We start from the raw sequence: 18,904 nt of genomic DNA on the forward strand, positions 1-18,904 counted from the left end.
CCATTAACAATCTAAACGTTCAGAGTTGCCTTGTATCAATTTGTGTTTAGTGTTTCTAACTCATGATTATTTTAGTCAGCCTGAATAAGAATAATTTTAACCCAGAGAATAGATTTGCCAGATTATGATAGAAATGTTATTTATTTCTCCAGATTATGAACTATTAACAGAAAATGACATGTTACCAAATATGAGAATAGGTGCCCTAGGGTTTTCTGGTGCTTTTGAAGACCGAGACCCTACACAATTTGAAGAAAGACACTTGAAATTTCTACAGCAACTTGGCAAGGTAAGGTGTCAGATTTTTAAATAATTAAAGTGTAATCATAAAACATTTTATTTAGGGGAGAAAAGACTTAAGAGATTCTCTAAAGTTCACTTTGCACAGAGTTTTAGAGTGTTTGTATAACCAGCAAGTACCTACTATATAACACAAGAAACTCTGCTCAATATTTTATAACGACCTAAATGAGAAAAGAATTTGAAAAAAGAACAGATACGTGTATATGTGTAACTGAATCACTTTGCTCTACACCTAAAACTAGCACAGCATTATTAATCAGCTATACTTCAATATAAAATAAAAAGTTTTTTTAAAGGTATTTGTAGAAAAAAGGTTTAGTTTTCAGGTTTTGGGGAAATGCTGTGTTAAATAATTGTCTTTACTGAAAAATTTGTTGGAACCTTTAACATGCACTGTACGTTGAACATTTTCAAGAGGAGGATAAATTAAGCTATATTTTTCCCAATTTGATCATGAGATTCTTTCTTGGTAGAGGGCACTTTATGAGATAGAGAAAAGAACAATTAATAAGCCTTTCCACCTGCCGCCTTTTTTAGTCACCTATGGGAGAAATAATTAATCTGCTTGCTCATTCAGAGTTCAGATGTTGACTGGAGAAGGCATGTTTACTAGCAGACAGTTTCTCTCTGCTGAAAGGTCACACAGTCAGGCATAGCCCACATATTAGGCTGGTAAAAAAGTTATTGTAGTTTCAGACCGTGAATTTGAAGCCATTATAACTAGGCTCAAATACATCTTTATTAATCAAAAAGGAACCATTACAATCAGCACATTTTTGCCAATGAGAAATAAGTTTGTTTATTCCTATAGCATAAAAATCTGTGCTTCAGGATTCGACGGACTTTTTGGAATGCATTTTCCCTGCAAAAAATCGTTGAGATGCTTAAAGAAGTGATAGTCAGTTGGTGAGATGTCAGCTGAATATGGAGAATGAGGCAGAACTTTGTAGCGCAATTCATTCAACTTTTCAAGCATTTGTTGTATCGTGTGCGGTTGAGTGTCGTCATGGAGAAGAATTGGGCTGCTTCTGTTTACTAGTGCTGGCTTCAAGCACTGTCGTTTTAGGTGCATCTCATCGATTTGCTGGGCATACTTCTCAGATGGAGTGGTTTTGCCAGGGTTCAGAAAACTATAGTGGATCAGACAGGCAGCAGATCACCAAACAGTGATCATGATCTTTTTTGTTTAAACCTTTTGCCAAACCTCCCAAAGTTCGGCTTTGGGAAGTGCTTTGGAGCTTCTTCTCAGTCCCACCACTGAGCTAGTTGTCACTGGTTGTATAGAATACACTTTTCATTGCATGTCACAATCAGATCGAGAAATGGTTCATTGTGGCATAGAATAAGAGAAGACAACACTTCAAAACGATGATTTTTTTGATTTGTGGTTAGCTCATGAGGCACCCAGCTTTTTCACCTTTCCAGTTTGCCTCAAATGTTGAATGACCATAGAGTATTCTTTGGCAACTTTTTGTGTAGTTGTAAGAGGATCAGCTTTGATGATCCTCTGAATTGGTCGTTGTCAACTTAAGATGGCCAGCCACTGTGCTCCTCATTGTCAAGACTCTCAACTCCTTTGCAAAACTTCTTGAACCACCACTGCACTGTACATTTGTTAGCAGTTCCTGGGTCAAATGCATTGTTGATGTTGAGAGTCGTCTATTCTGCATTATGACCCATTTTGAATTGCTCAAATTTGTTTTTTGTCTAACATCATTTCCCTAGTCTAAAATATAAAATAAACAGCAAGTAATAAGTCATTAGCAAAATGCCATAAAGCGAGAAATGTGCATTAAAATGATGTGTAACATAATCACATTTGTTTAAGAATGTATTCCAGTATCAAACAGCAGAGTTCAATGCAAAACCACAATTACTTTTGCACCAACCTATATTTTAAGTAAGATAGAAAAGGCTTACTTCTTAGTTGGTCCAATCATAGTGGTAAGCCCTCATTCTTCCTCTAAGCTTGGTAGTATAGGGTTCTGTATCATGTGGCCTTATGAACTGGATTTTTGGCGTGGATGCAATGTGAAGGCCTCAGGTAGGTATTGAATCTAAACTAAATGTTCTGATCCAGTTTTACCAGAGCTAAACATTGGGGGTTATATTATACATTGGCTTAGTTTTATTAATACTTTGATGTCATCCTTTGTAAAATATTCTCGAGAATGTTTCAGAGAGTGTAGCAATGACAAAAAAAACAGTCTAGGTATTTGGTATATTCATTATCTATTGCTGTGCAACAAATTACCCTAAAACTTAACAGCTGGAAAAAAAAAAAACATTTATTAGGTGAGTCAGGAATCTAGGAGCAACTTAGCTGGATGATTCTAGCACAGGGTCTCTCAAAAGACTGCAACCAACGTATCAGCCAGGTCTTGCAGTTTTATTTGAAAGCTTAACTAGGGAAGGACTTACTTTCAAGCTTGTCACATGGCTATTGATAGGCCTCAGAATATCTGCTTGCTAGCTCACTTACATGGGCCTCTCCATAGGCTGCCTATCAACATGGGTACTGAGAGTAAACACCCAAGATTGAAGGCATGATCTTTTTATAGCCTTGGCTCAGGCATGGCATCTTCTAACTCTTGCCATATTCTGTTCACTGTCAGTTCAGTTCAGTCGCTCAGTCATGTCCAACTCTATGTGACCCCATGGACTGCAGCACGCCAGGCTTCCCTGTCCATCACCAGCTCCCAGAGCTTGCTCAAAGTCATGTCCATCGAGTCGGTGATCCCATCTAACCGTCTCATCCTCTGTCATCCCCTTCTCCTCCTGCCTTCAGTCTTTCACTCTCTTTCACTTTCAGTCAATGTTCACTATAAATGAGTTTATAGCCTACACTCAAAGGAACGGGATTTTAAAAGAGCTTGACTATCAGAATGTAGAGAATATTGGGAGATAATCACAGAAGCTACCAATGACACAGCATGACCTTGGCTTAAGCAGCAGACATTTTTTTCTCAAAGTTCTCGAGATAAGTCTTAAGATCAAGGTTCCAGTAGGGTTTGGTTTCTGGTGAAGACTCTCTGTTTAGCTTGCCACCTGGCAACTTTCTCACTATGTCCTCATGCGGCAGAGAGCACTGGTGTCTCTTCTTCTTGTAATGGCACTAGTCTTACAGGAGGAAGGCCTCACTCTTATGACCTTATTTAACCCTTATTACCTCTTCAGAGGCCCTGTCTCCAAAAGCACTCACACTGGGATTAGGGCTTTATCATACAAATTTGAGGGGATGGGGCATGGACATTCAGTCCATAACAGACCCTTATTCCATGCAGCTCACTGACAGTGATATCAAAGTCTACATTGTGAAAAAGAAAAGTTCTTCCTGGAAGTTAGTGACAGAAATTTAGAAATTCCCTGGCATGTCCTTTGGCTTATCTTAAAAAATAATGTTTATGATCTGTATAATCAGAATTAGTAATTTTTCTAGAAAACTTGAGATTTGTATCTTAATGTGATATGTGTTGTTTAAGGGTAATTTTGGGAGTGTGGAGATGTGCCGGTATGACCCTCTACAAGACAATACTGGGGAGGTGGTGGCTGTGAAAAAGCTCCAGCACAGTACTGAAGAGCACCTCAGAGACTTCGAAAGAGAAATTGAAATCCTTAAATCCTTGCAGCATGACAACATTGTGAAGTACAAAGGAGTCTGCTACAGTGCTGGTGTGTTGCCCATTGATGCTTTTTTTGAACTTAGGATATGTCTTTGGTATACTGGGTAATAGAAACCTATGATGTCTCCAGATCTGGACTTAAAATATTCCAGTGTCCAGAGAAGGAAACATTCTGGATGACTGGAGACTGTGTTTGGTGTTGGTGGGCTGTGACTATAGGAAATCCTCGATTACTTGGCTGATCATTCTTTTCACTGAGGATGGTGGTTGCTATTTTTGCTTTAGTGTACCAAGGGAATATCATTTCTAAAGAAAGAAATTGTTCATATTTTCTATAGAAATATTATTTTTTAATTAGATCCTTTTTATTCAGTATAGAGAAGAGAAAGTAAGTTTTTGCATCAGCTTATTTTGATTTGCATAAATGGTTACAGGAGATTAAAACATAAGTATTTCTAAAACTTTCTGTTCAGACCATTTTGAATCAGAAAGTTAGTTTTCCTAACTACCATATGACTTTTAATTTATAATCAGGTTTTGTCATCTTAGACTCAGATTTTATATCTCTTTAGGTCATTCATATACAGTTGTCTTGTATTAGTTCATCAATAAAACATGGCAGAATAAAACATTACGTTCTCATTTGTGTGTTAATAGGCCGGCATAATCTAAGATTAATTATGGAGTATTTACCATATGGAAGTTTACGAGACTATCTCCAAAAACATAAAGAACGGATAGATCATAAAAAACTTCTGCAGTACACATCTCAGATATGCAAGGTACCTAATATCCTGGCTATTTGTTTGTAAATGAAGAGAGTTTGTGCTTAGTTGCTCAATCATGTCTGACTCTTTTGTGATCCCATGGACTATAGCCCGCCAGACTCCTTTGTTCATGGGTTTCTCTAGGCAAGAATATTGGAGTGGGTAGCCATTCCCTTCTCCAAGGGATCTTCCTGACCCAAGGATCAAACCTAGGTCTCCTGTATCACAGGTGGATTCTTTACCATCTGAGCCACCAGGGAAGCCCAAATAAAGAGAATATGTTGAAGTAATTATTAAGAAATAATATAATTTTTTCTATTTTCTCTAGAATTTTCCTTAGATAATTAAGGGAGTAGGTACAGAAGACTAAATTGTTTATGTTTATAAAGCTGGCTGAAAGAAAAATGTTATTTTATCCATAGGGTATGGAGTATCTTGGTACAAAAAGGTATATCCACAGGGATCTGGCGACAAGGAATATACTAGTGGAGAATGAAAACAGAGTTAAAATAGGAGATTTTGGATTAACCAAAGTCTTGCCACAAGACAAAGAGTACTACAAAGTGAAAGAGCCTGGTGAAAGTCCCATATTCTGGTGAGTATGTTTTAGTACCATAAAATGAAGTTTTGGAGCACAGACTTCAAACTTTATTTTTATTTTTAGTAGTTTGTCATTTATATATTTATAATAATAATCAATGAAGTTACTCCCTATGTTTTCCTCTGGGAATTTTATGGTTTTAGGTCAAACATTCAAGTTTTTAATCTGTTTTGATGTTAATTTTTATATGTGGTGTAAGTAATGGTCTAATTTCATTCTTTTCCATGTATCTGCCCAGTTTTCTCAACACTGTTTATTGAACTGTCCTTTTCGCCATGCTACCTCCAGCTTTGTTCTTTATCAAGGTTGTTCCCTTTCTCAAAGGATCTTTTGTAGTTTCATACAAATTTTAGAATTTTTTCTAGTTCTGTGAAACATGCCGTTGGAATTTTGATAAGAATTGCAATAGATCTGTAGATTGCTTTGAGTGCTGTTGTTGTTATTCAGTAGCCACGTTATGTCTGACTCTTTGTGACCCGTGGACTGTAGCACACCAGGCCTCCCTGTCCTTCACCATCTCCCGGAGTTTGCCTAAGTTCATGTCAATTGTATCGGTGATGCCATCTAGCTGTCTCATCCTCTGATGCCCTCTCCTCCTTCTGCCCTCAATCTTTCCTAGCTTCAGGGACTTTTCCAGTGAGTCAGCTGTTTGCATCAGGTGACCAAAATACTGGAGCTTCAGCTTCAGCCTCAGTCCTTCCACTGAGTATTCAGAGTTGATTGACTGATTTTGATCTCTTTGCTTTAAGATTGACTGGTTTGGTTTCCTTGCTGTCCACGGGACTCTCAAGAGTCTTGGCCAGCACCACAGTTTGAAAGCATCAATTCTTTGGCACTCTACCTTCCTTATGGTCCAGTTCTCACATCCATACATGACTACTGGAAAGACCATAGCCTTGACTATATGGACCTTAGTCAGCAAACTGATGTCCTTCCTTTTTAGTATACTGTCTAGGTTTGTTATAGCTTTCTTCCAAGAAGCAAGCATCTTCTAATTTCATGGCTGCAGTCACCATCCACAGTGATATTAGAGCCCAAGAAGAGGAAATCTGTCACTGCTTCCACCTTTTCCCCTTCTCTATTTGCCATGAATTGATGGATCAGATGCTGTGATCTTGGTTTTGTAATATTGAGCTTTAAACCAGCTTTTTCATTCTCCTCTTTAGAGGTTCTTTAGTTTCTCTTTGCTTTCTGCCACTAAAATGGTATCATCTGCATATCTGAAGTTGTTATTTCTCCCGGCAGTCTTGATTACAGCTTATAACTCATCCAGCCCAGCATATCGCATAATGTGCTCTGTGTATAAGTTAACAGGGTGACAATAAACAGCCTTTATATACTCCTCTCTCAATTTTGCACCAGTCAGTTGTTCCATATAAGGTTCTAGCTGTTGCTTCTTGACTGGCATACATGTTTCTCAGGAGACAGGTAAGATGGTCTGGTATTATCATCTCTTAAAGAATTTTCCAGTTTTTTGTGATCCACACTGTCACAGACTTTAGCATAGTCAGTGAAACAGGTAGATATTTTTCTGGAATTGCCTTGCTTTCTCTTTGAACCAGTGAATGTTGGCAACTTGATCTCCAAGTTGTTCTCCAACTTGATCTCCTGCTTGTTCTTGCTTGAACATCTGGAAGTTCTTGGTTCCTGTAGTGCTGAAGCCTAACTTAGGGGATTTTGAGCATAACCTTACTAGCACAGGAAATGAGTGCAATTGTCTGGTAGTTTGAGCATTCTTTAGTACTCCGCTTCTTGGGAATTGAGATGAAGATCAACTTTTTCCTGTCCTGTGGCCACTGCTGAGTTTTTTCAAACTTGCTGACATATTGAGTGCAGCACTTTAATAGTTTTCTAGGTTGGTCATAGCTTTTCTTCCAAAGAGCAAGCATCTTTTAATACCATGGCTGCAGTCACCATCCAGTGATCTTGGAGCCTAAGAAAATAAAATCTGTCACTGTTTCCACTGTTTCACCATCTATTTGCCATGAAGTGATGGGATCAGATGCCATGATCTTAGTTTTTTGAATGTTGAGTTTTAAGCCAGCTTTTTACTCTCCTCTTTCACCTTCATCGAGAGGCTCTTGAGTTCTTTACTTTCTGCCATTTTCAGTCTTTATTTCTGCCCTCATCTTTGTTATCTCCTTCCTTCTAATAACTTTGGACTTTGATCTTTTTCTGGTTACTTTAGGTGTAAATTCAGATTATTTGTGAGATTTTTCTTGTTTATTGAGGTAGGCCTGTATTGTGAGCTTCCTTCCTAGAACTACTTTTGGTTCATTCAGTAGATTTTGGTGTGCTTTATTTCTGTTTTCATTTGTCTTTGGATTTAATTTTTCTCTTTTGATTTCTTCATTGACCTATTAGTTGTTTAGTAGCATGTTGTTTATTTTTTAAATTTTATGTTTATTATTTTTGGCTGCACTAGATCTTTGTTGCTATGCGCCAGCTTTCTCTAGTTGTGGCTAGCAGGGGCTGTTTTCTAACTGCAGTGCCCTGGCTTCTATTGTGGTGGCTTCTCTTGCTGGCTAGCACGGGCTCTCGGCTGTGCAGGCTTCAGCAGCTGTACACGGCTCGGCAGCTGCAGCTGGTCGGCTGCAGAGCAGACTCCGGAGCTGTGGCACATGGGCCCAGTTGTCCCGTGGCGGAGGCAGCCTTCCCGGACGGGGAGCTGAACCAGTGTCGCTGTATTGCAAGGTGGATTCTTAACCACAGGACCACCAGGGAAGCCCCAGCATGTTGTTTAATCTTCATATTTCTGTGGTGGTCCAATTTTCTTATTGTGATCTCTAATTTCATACCATTATAGTTGGAAAAGATGCTTGATATGATTTCAGTCTTCTTGAATTATTGAGACAACTTGTGGCTTAATATGTGATCTATCTTGGAGTGTTCCATGTGCACCTTAGAAGAATGAGTATTCTGTACATACCTTTGAACTCCATCTCATCTAATATGTCATTTAAGGCCAGCTGTTTCCTTATTAATTTTTCTGTGAATTATCTATCCACTGCTCTAAGTGGGGTGCTAAAGTCCCCTACTGTTGTTATTGTATTGCTTTTAATTTCTCCCTTTAGGTCTGATAATATTTGCTTTATATATTTTGGTGCTCCTATGTATGTATAAATGTGTATTTATAAATATATTTTTCCTTCCATCTAGTCTGTGTGTGTTTTTACCTCCGAAATGAATCTCTTTTATGTATACATAGATAGATACACACGTGATGGAACTGTATGTACATACACATACAGTGGAATACTACTTAGCCTTAAAAAATAATGAAATTTTGTCATTTGCAACAACATGGTTGAACTTAGAGGGTCAGACAGAGAAAGATAAATACTGTATGATATCACTTATATTTGGAATCAAAAATACAACAAACTAGTGAATGTAACAAAAAAAGAAGCAGACTCACAGATACAGAGAGTAAACTAGTGGTTACAAGTAGGGAGGGGCATTATGGGGGTGGCCGAATGGGAGGTACAAACTACTGGATGTAAGATAGGATACAGGGATATATTTGTTCAACATGGAGAATATAGCTAATATTTTGTAGATGGTATATAACCTTTAAAAATCATATAAAATTTTTTTAAAAATCAGGTGCAAAAAAGGTGTATTAAACCAACATTAAAGAAACAACAATGTAAAACATACTACTCTAAATACAAAATTTGTTGTTTTGGAAAATAATTATTTTTTATAAAAATGTTATTTATGCTAGTATTACTGGGTTTATTGTTATTTTTAATGATACTTTTACATCTCCTTGGTTTTGAAATCTAATATGGTAAATATTAGTAGATACAACACACATAAACAAAAGCTTTGGGGGCACGTCCGTAATTTTTTAGTGTATCAGGGACTTCACACCAGAACTGGTGAGAGAGGACTAGTTAGACAACTTTTTCAGGTATCTAGGTCATTGATTTTGAAACTGTTTGTGCATATATACTCATTGAAAGAATTATCAAAAACTATATTCTTTATGAAACATTTAAAAATTTTATATGGTTGTAAATATTTTGTAAAGTATTATAAATAATGACATTAATACAAGACATATCAGTCCTTTAGGGGTATACAGTAAAATCCAAATGCCACAGCGACTTGATACCGATTGTCACCCACTTAAAAAGGTATAGGAAGAGACTTTCTTTTTGATAGAAACTTTTTGTTATTCCTTTTTCTCTTTAAAATTATGTTTACACCTCCCTTCTCAGAATTCTGCATAATGTATTTTATTTTGCACTTGGAATCTATCTTGATAATCTCCTTTGTAACCAAAATACATATATAAATTGAATTAATTTTAAAATTTCCTGTGACCACAAAACTATTCATTTTTTTTCTTCTGGATTGAATTATCATTGAAGTTACTGCCAGGGTGCAATTTCCAATGCAATATAAATGAATTATTAATTTAGATTAGTAATTTGAATAGTTCTTTAAAAAATTTTATTGCAATCATTTCTTAATGAGATATGGAGTTTTTTTTTCCCCTCTCCAACTAGTCCATATAGCCTTAGATAAATATTATTTACTTGTATAATGGGACCAGATTCAACGTAAATTCCAAGTTTATTTTTGTTTTTGTAAACACAGAGAAAACTTTTTTGTATAAATGAGATGGGAATGGAAGGAGTTTTGTTTTAACAATGTCATTCATGTTTATGACTTGTGATAAGCAAAACAGTATACAGTGATCTACCAATAGAATTTGTTAGCTGGCAGTTTCATTAGATCCATTCTGTTTTCAATTTCATAGAAAACAAAGAATTAAACCCACTTGATTTTCAAAAGTGGATTTACTACCCAGTCATTAGGGTCTTTCATTTTCTCAGTTTCCGGGAAGTATGCCAAAAAATTTTTTTCAAATTAATTCAAACCATGGTATTACTCTCATGTAGAGGCATCTTGTATATATGTTTATAAAAGTTAAAGAACAGAATATTATTAATTTCAATACAGTATTTTACATAACATTTTATCATTTTTAAATACATGATTTAAATATGACAATCCCTTGCACTATCTCAAAGATTGAGTCACTTAATGAAGAATGTCCTTCATTCAGTCTGCTTAGCAATACCGTCCTCATAAACAAATACACTTATTTTTCTGACAGAAAAAAACCTTAGTTCATTTTTCAGTTCAAGTAATTAATGTTATGAAATACTCTTTTTAAAAAAATCATAAACTATAGAACACATGTGCAGAGAGACATGTTTACAATGAAGCTAACAAAGCATATCTGTCAGAGTTCCTTCCTTTTGAGATTCTTTCTTTTCTAATTTTAAATATTCACTTTCATACCTAACTTTATATTCTTATCATAAAGAAAGCCCCTAAAGCTTTGAGCCCTGTATTTCTTCCTGAATATCTGGAAAGATTAATCACAAAGGAAGTCAGGATAAGCTTATGTGCGTGCATGCATGCTAAGTTGCTTCAGTTGTGTCCGACTCTTTGCAACCTCATGGACTGTAGCCTTTCTGTCCAGAGGAGGACTGCAGGCTCCTCTGTCTGTGGGATTCTCCAGGTGAGGATAGCGGAGTGGGTTGCCATGCCCTCCTCCAGGGCAGGATAAGCTTAAGATGATATATATTTAGTAAAAAATTTCATTATTAAATAATTAAGATAAATTGCTTCTTATTACTTAAATTTCCAATACATAATACAGAATAAAATATAGTTAAGATTTATGTTTTATGAAGTAAGGCATATGGTAAAAGGCCTGTTACTCCTTCAGTAAACAAATGTTTTAGGGAAATTGAACTCTGATGTTTGACTTTGGGCTGCTCAGTCGCGTCAACTTTTTGCAACCCGTAGACTGTAATTCATCAGGGATTTTCCAGGCAAGAATACTGCAGTGAGTTTCCATTTCCTTCTCCAGCATATCTTCCCCACCCAGTGATCCAGCCCATGTCTCTTGCATCTCCTGCATTGATAGGTGGATTCTTTACCAGTATCGCCACTTGGGAAGCCCTGATGTTTGATTTTGGGGATTCACTAATAAGAAGCTTGTATAAAAATCAGAAACCATATCATTGTCATCATGATCAAAATTTTATGTATTTAATGAAAAAGAAAGCTATATACTTCTAGAAACTAATTAGATAGTTAGCATATTGTTTTATTTTCATAGTAGCAAGTAAAAATTCCAAGTGTTTTATATAAGTAAATGAGGTCAACTAATTTTTATATAAATATTTCAAAAGGAGTTGATAGAACATATTTTAACTGACTTATTGAAAAGCAAACACTAAATGTAAAGTTTGAAAGAAATCATCATTTTTATCCATAGGATTTAGCCACCATATTTTTTAAAATATGTAATTTCATTTAAAAGAATCATTGTCATCTACATTGCTTTTATTGTTCAAAAGTGTTGTTTAGCTTACAGCTTGCCCTGTAGGTTCTTCTTTGTATTAAGAACTAAGAGAAAATGCTTCTGCTGACATTTTTTTTTTTAATTATTAAAGCACGGTTTTGAAGTAATGGAGAATCCTTATACTGTTCTTGCTATACAGCCCCTTGGGAAATATTTGTATGTTTTTCTGCTTACTCCTCACCTGGTTTGAAGAACTCTGTACTAGTCATGAGATAAGGATCTAACCGAAGACTGTAATGGCAGTATTGGATTGGGAGGCTGATTAGAGACATATCTAAGACATACTAAAGAAACTTAGTGACTCAGTAGACTTTGGAGTGAAAAATGAGTCAAATATAATTCTTAAGATTTTCAGTTTAGGGAGTTAGATAGATTTGATGCCATTCATTGATTGCACAGAGAAGGTAAAATAATCTTGTACAGGTTGGCTGGATTTCTTTTTGCTCATGGAACTTTAACGCGTGAATTTTCAGTAAGTCTGAAACACAAAAGAAGCGTCAAAGATTAAGTGGCTGTAAATTTGGGAGACCTTAGTGTGTAAGTGGATGACACTATCTTAGGGAAATTTTTTGAAAGAGAGGAAAAGCTCTAATGATGGAACTTAGGGAAACCCAACTTCAGAGAATGGAGAAAAGGAGGGAACGTGCTGGGTAAATGTTATTAAAAACAAATCTCCTCTCAACCCAGAAAGCCTCTCCCCCGAAACAGAATAGAAAGAAAACAGTTTCATTACTGAATACACATTAATCCAGAAAGTAATATGCATCATAAGCAGTCTGCTAAGAGATTGCAAAAAAACAGAAAGAAATCTCACTCTTGGATATGGCCAAGCCAATTCAACTCGTTTCATATATGTTCTCAGGATAAACAGTAACTAGTCCTAAAGTAAGAGGACTTGACAGCATCATCTGTCACACGTAAGTTCATCCTAAATTCACTTATTAATAGGAGTTCCCATTTGTGTTAGCTAATTGGCTTTATCCAAAGAAAAAATAAACTTTTCATACCTTTATGATAGGAGATAGTTTTGCAACTTGCAGGAGGCACCAGCCCAAGTTAGGCTCCTACCCTCCCACTTAAACTGGGATGTAGGGGCATGATCTTCCTTGATAACTGCATTCTGAAGAGGTGGTTTCCAGGTTCTTGAGAAAGACATTGCTATATGTAAACCTGGCAAGAGGCTTTTAAGCAAAAGCCTTTAAAAAGATTTTTACATATATTTCAAAGAGAGAATTCACAATTCTAAATTTTCTAAAGTAAATGAGAGAGTCTTTTCCCTCCTTTTCTATGTGGGCTTCTTTTTTCCTTTGTATTTATCCTTACATATGTAATGTGAAAATGAAGGGAGAAATTACAGAGTGCTTTCATGAAAACCAGAGTAAGAGAATATTTTGCAAAGGCTGAGGGAGTAGTACTCTTCAAGGAGGTTATATTCCATTTGTGGGATAAACTAACATAACTAAATATGTAAATTTTTAAAATAAATATAAAAATAATAGAGCATTACATGGTTGTGTAGTATAGACTGAAAGTACTGTAGAAATTCAGTAGCATGAGGTCATTAAGACCTTAACTAGTTAGAGGAGGCTTTCTGGAAGTGAGAAACCATAGGCTGAAGGAGAGATTCAGTTTATATAATTTATATTTTAAATCCCAGTTTAAAACAGATCTTTCATTATTCTCTGTAATGAATATAAACAGAATATAAACGTTGTGGACCATGATGTTCATAATCCATTGGCCAAAATTCTCCCTTGGGTAGTGTTAATACTTGAGGGAAAGGATGACACCATTTTCCCCTGTGACTTTCTATTTTCTATGTTCCCTCTTTAATCACCCCCTTTCAGATTAACAGTTATTTGTTTTATATGTTAATAGTTTCAAGTCTTCTCCAGCTTAAAAGGCACTTTTTTCTCTAGGATACTTGCATGCATGCCAAGTCACTTCAGTTGTGTCTGACTCTCTCTGACCTTATGGACTGCAGCCTGCCAGGCTCCTCTGTCCATGGGATTTTCCGAGCAAGAATACTAGAATGGATTGCCATGTCCTCCTCCAGGGAATCTTCCCAACTCAGGGATCGGACCCTATTCTCCTGCATTGCAGGCAGATCCTTTACCATCTGAGCCACCAGGGAAGCCCCCCTAGGATACTTACCTGGATTCATTTTAAGCTTAACTTGGAGAGATCAGCTTTTTTTTTTTTTTTTTCATTTCTTTGAAAGTACTGTGCAATTAACCCTCGTGTTAAGGAGACAAAATTAATTTTTTTTTCTTGGCTTTCAGTTATCTTTGTGTGTTGTGGTTCCCAAGACCACCCTCAGGTTTGATCATCACTGGAAGGACTCATAGGACTCAGCATACTGTCATAAGCATAACTACGACTCTTACAGAGGAAGGATGGAAAGCAAAATCAGCAAAAGGAAAAGACTCTGTGCAATGCCTGGAGGAAACTAAGCACATGTTTTCAAGTGTCCTCTCCCAGTGAAGTCAGATGGGACACACTTAATTCCCCCAGCAATAAATTCTGACTACATGTGCAAAATGTCATCTACTAAGGAAGCTTAATAGAGACTCAGTGCCCACAGTTTTTATTGGAACTGACCCATGTAGATATTTTCTGTCTGGCATATACCAAAACTCTAGATTCACATTGTCTATGGAAGTGGTTTAGGTGCAGTAAGCCACTTCTGTCATTTAGGGATTGTGGAAACCCTCCTGAATCTAACATCCCAGGTACCAGTCAAGTGTCAGCATTCAACCACAGACCTTTTTGATGATTGCAAACTCAGGCCTGATGTGTTAGCCCTTTTCTCTACACCTTGTTTTTTGTTTTGTTTTTAAATCCAGTGATTTGCAGGTAAAATCGAGAGCTGGCACATCAAGTAACACTTTTAAGTATTTTACAGGTATGCACCAGAGTCACTGACAGAGAGCAAGTTTTCCGTGGCCTCAGATGTTTGGAGCTTCGGAGTGGTTCTCTATGAACTCTTCACGTACATTGAGAAGAGTAAAAGCCCGCCAGCGGTCAGTATGCTTTCTGTTTACTTTCAATGTTTTTTAACATGAGAAAAGCTTTTCCAAAGAGTAATAGTAAACTTAGGGTTATTTTAGAGTTCCTATTGGTTATTTATAGGACAACAAGCAACAAAATAACCCCCAAACTAACGCATTAAATTAACTTGAGGTTTTAAAAGGTGGGGATTGTAGTAGTTTAATATATTCTCTTAATATTATTTTTAGTAAATCCAATAAACTCATTCATCCCGGGAATTATTGCAAATGTTAAACCTTTTAAAGCAATATTTTTTCTATTCATTGTATAATTTTAATATAGGACAGTATAGAAAAGAAAATGAAAGTAGTCTCTAATTCAGCTACTTAGAGGTAACCACTTTAATACTGTAGTATGTTTTCTTTCAGGAGTCTTTAATTTTATATGTAAAAATTAAATTTTATTTGTTTTATTTATAAAAGAAGTCACACTGTACAGTTTGCTTTCCTGCTTCTTCATTACAGATTATAACATGGACATTTTCCTATGTTAATAAATATTTACTACAAATATGACTTCTAATATCTTGGTGGTGTTTCAACATAAGGATATAGTTTCTGGACAGTCATTTTCCGTTTTTCAGCCTTTTAAGTAACACTCATTGAACATAGTGGCTATCCTTATATATAAATATTTATGTTTATCTCTGGTTGTCATCTTAGAGTGAAAATGTAATTATATGTGAAACATTATGAACTCTTATATATAAAAGATTTTGATGATTTCAAAATGCTCTCCAGGAAATCTGTATCTCAATTAGACTCTCAGTAACTGTGCATAGGGCTATATATTTTATCATTTGTCAGTGTTGACTGTTACATTTCCACGCAGTTTTGCCAAATTGATGGGAGAGAAGTTGTACCGATTTGATTTTAATTTGCATTTCTGCCTTTAGTGTGATTGAGTACATATTTATTGGGCGTTTGGGGTATGTGCATGTGTGCATTGTATCCTCATGTACTTTGCCCATTTTTATATTGGTAATTTTTCTTACCAATATACAAGAGTCTTCTGTATCTAAATAAATGTGTTCATTGTAACTATTCCTCTACCTTATGGTTCAGACTTTAATCTTATGAATTTTAAACATATGAACATTTCTCCATTGCATTTATGCTTTAATATTCATTCTGCATTTTTTATGTCCTCTTCTACATTCAACTTTTTATTTCAACTGAAATGTGATATGATGTGTTCAAACACAGTGTGTTTTTAGTTCACTGGTTTTGAATTCTTCTCAGGGTATTTGTGTTGAGGGTGTTACAGTTACAGAAATGGCATTATAGAGGTTCCACATTTAACAATCTTTTATGAAGTATGACTGACAAGGAAGTTTTTGAAGTTAAAATAGTCTTGTTTTTAAAAGTTTCAAGGTAAGGAAACATACATACACAGGATTTTTCCCATTTACTGGAAGAAATTGAGAATTCTGCTTCAAATTAAATGTACCAAAAATATGTCATTGAAAAGTGGGTTTGTGTTTCAGGAATTTATGCGTATGATTGGCAATGACAAACAAGGACAGATGATTGTGTTTCATTTGATAGAACTCCTGAAGAATAATGGAAGATTACCAAGACCAGATGGATGCCCAGATGAGGTAACAAAATTTTTTTTATCCACAGTAATCATGCATTTTCTTTCTCTTTTTACCCCAGGATTTCAGGTCAGTTTATGCAGTTCACTGGACTTTTAGATAAATAGCATAAACATGACTGTGGATGTAGATACAGCCATGACATATGCCTCTATAACAAAATTAAGTGGGAGTTCCGAATTCATGTCTTCACCAATTAAAAAATGGCGCTTTGTGTTCATTGTAATTTTGGTTTATTTTCCCTTTTACAGATTTATGTGATTATGACAGAATGCTGGAACAATAATGTAAGCCAGCGCCCCTCTTTCAGAGACCTAGCTGTTCGAGTTGATCAAATAAGGGACAACATGACTGGATGAAAGAAATGAACTTCACTCTGAGACCAGAATAGACTTACAGAACAAAGTTTTGTATTTCATATTGCTGTGGACTATTGTTACGTATATGATTATTATGTATATCACAATATTAGCCAGCAAAAGTGTGGAAATACCTGCTTAAAACTTTCGAAGTTTAGTGAGTTTTTCTTCATGAGGATACCAGCCAAAAACATTGATGAAAAGTCCTTAGCAAAGAGTTTTGTAAAATATTTCGGGAACCTGATCAGTCAGTTAACATTACTTTTCTTTGGCAAAAAAAAGAAAATTAGACATTTTTCAACTAAGAATTATGAGAGATTAAAAAATTGTAAATTTTAAATATATACAGAATACATCTGTACAGTTTTTACCATAGTGAATGTATGACACCTTGGCGTCTTGTGTGATGTTTTACACAAGGGCTGGTATTCATAAATAATGTTTTCTAATTTTTCCATAGTTGATCTATGATAACTTCACTCTATAGACAAATTAAGATGCTCAGATAATTGAATATGCACCTTTTTGTCCTTGCACATCTATGTCACTGGCCAGCAATATAAGCAGGTGTATACTTTAGCTTGTTGTTCTGTGTACTGTAAATATTTTTCAAAGCAAAGGGAACAAATGTTTAGTTTTATTTGTATAGGGAATTTTCCTGACCCTCTAGAATACATTTTGAAATGGAACAAGTTTACAAAGATTAACACAATATATTTTCTTATTTGTCTCCCTTGTATTTGTTTGTGGCACATATGTTTTTTAAATAGAACTATCTCCAGATTTTTCTAAGACTACCATGAACAGTTTTCTTTTAAAATTTTGAGATTACAAATGCCAGGAATATTGTCATCCCTTGAGCTGTTTGTTGGTTGCCAATAAGATTCTTCAATCCCTGGGACCTATGGTCATGCATTAAATTTAAGTGTAAGCTATAATATAGATTTTGTTTTTCATATATATAAGCCTGCTAAGATGCACAGTGGGTTAAGAATTTTTTTCTAAAGAATGTATATTTTAGGGATTTCAGAAATCTATTGCAGTCATAAAAGAGATCTTTTTTGTTATTGTTAGATTCTTATATACAAGGGAGAAATTAAATTGATTTTTAAAAATGCTTATTAATTTTATTCAAAAATGCCAGTAGAAAATTCTTAATGTATATCTTGAAGAAAAATGAGTGTTTTCAATTAAGTATAAAGGGTTGTTTATTATTGTTGTCATTTTAGTGCTACTCCATTTTAGACATCATACCTAAAATATGGTGGGTTTTTGTGTGTGTGTGTTATTTATACAAAGTTTAAAATACTTGGAATTTTGGCTAGAAAGAAAATAGTTCATTTTCAGTGCTATATTCTTTTTTTTTTTTTTAACTTAAAGACTTTAGATTATCTAACTTTCAGAGCTGATTTTTAAATGCATATTATATAAGAAAAAAAAATGCCTCACACATAAAGTTTGAGTTTTTTTGTTGGAAGGGAAGGGAAGAGATGCTTTTTATGTTATCTTTAAAGTACTTGGGCTTCCCTCATAGCTCAGTTGGTAAAGAATCTGCCTGCAATGCAGGAGACCCCGGTTCGATTCCTGGGTTGGGAAGATCCCCTGAAGGAAGGATAGGCTACCCACTCCAGTATTTTTGGGCTTTCCTTTTGGCTAAGCTGGTAAAGAATCTGCCTGCAATGCAGGAGACACCAGTTCGATCCCTGGGTTGGGAAGATCCCCTGAAGAAGGGAAAGGCTACCCACTTCAGTATTCTGGCCTGGAGAATTCCCTGGACTATATAGTCCATGGGGTTGCGAAGAGTCAGACATGACTGAGTGACCTTCACTTACTTTAAAACATTTTACCAAATGTAGTTACCAAACACACAAATCTTCTGAAATGATAATATATTAGATTTTAAAAGATTTCTAGTAAATATTTTGATGAAAGTTGACTATAATTTTTATTTAATTTATAAAAAGACTCCTCCAGGATCTGTATATGTAATGTTCATGCACTTAAGAGATCTTCCATTCTGCTAATTTTCAAGTCAAAAATAGCATATATGTTTGATTTCAGATTTTTGTACTATAACTTAGGTACCTGAAATAGATTCTTAAAGGTCGATAACATTTTGTTTATAAAAATAAGGATGTTAACTAGGTTTCTTTTAAAATAGTTTTTCTTTTAATACTTGTTTTTAGTTTTAGGAGAAAATTCCATATAT

The 18,904-nt window shown here is 35.4% G+C and overlaps 1 protein-coding gene across 7 annotated transcripts in view; it reads left to right on the top strand.

Annotated features, from left to right (window-relative positions):
* JAK2 (Janus kinase 2) overlaps positions 1-17,863 on the top strand; it is a 115,415-nt gene extending 97,552 nt beyond the window's left edge. For all 7 annotated transcript variants that reach the window (XM_043486603.1, XM_043486602.1, XM_043486605.1 and 4 more), the window contains 7 exons: positions 153-289; positions 3,786-3,975; positions 4,584-4,708; positions 5,116-5,288; positions 14,594-14,711; positions 16,226-16,339; positions 16,588-17,863. In XM_043486603.1, coding sequence (XP_043342538.1) covers positions 153-289; positions 3,786-3,975; positions 4,584-4,708; positions 5,116-5,288; positions 14,594-14,711; positions 16,226-16,339; positions 16,588-16,695 — 965 coding nt within the window. In that variant the 3' untranslated portion in view covers positions 16,696-17,863. The remainder of the gene's footprint in view (positions 1-152; positions 290-3,785; positions 3,976-4,583; positions 4,709-5,115; positions 5,289-14,593; positions 14,712-16,225; positions 16,340-16,587) is intronic.
* Positions 17,864-18,904: the final 1,041 nt, after the last annotated feature.

The sequence above is a fragment of the Cervus canadensis genome, chromosome 14 (assembly GCF_019320065.1).
Source record: "Cervus canadensis isolate Bull #8, Minnesota chromosome 14, ASM1932006v1, whole genome shotgun sequence".
NCBI lineage: Eukaryota > Metazoa > Chordata > Mammalia > Artiodactyla > Cervidae > Cervus > Cervus canadensis.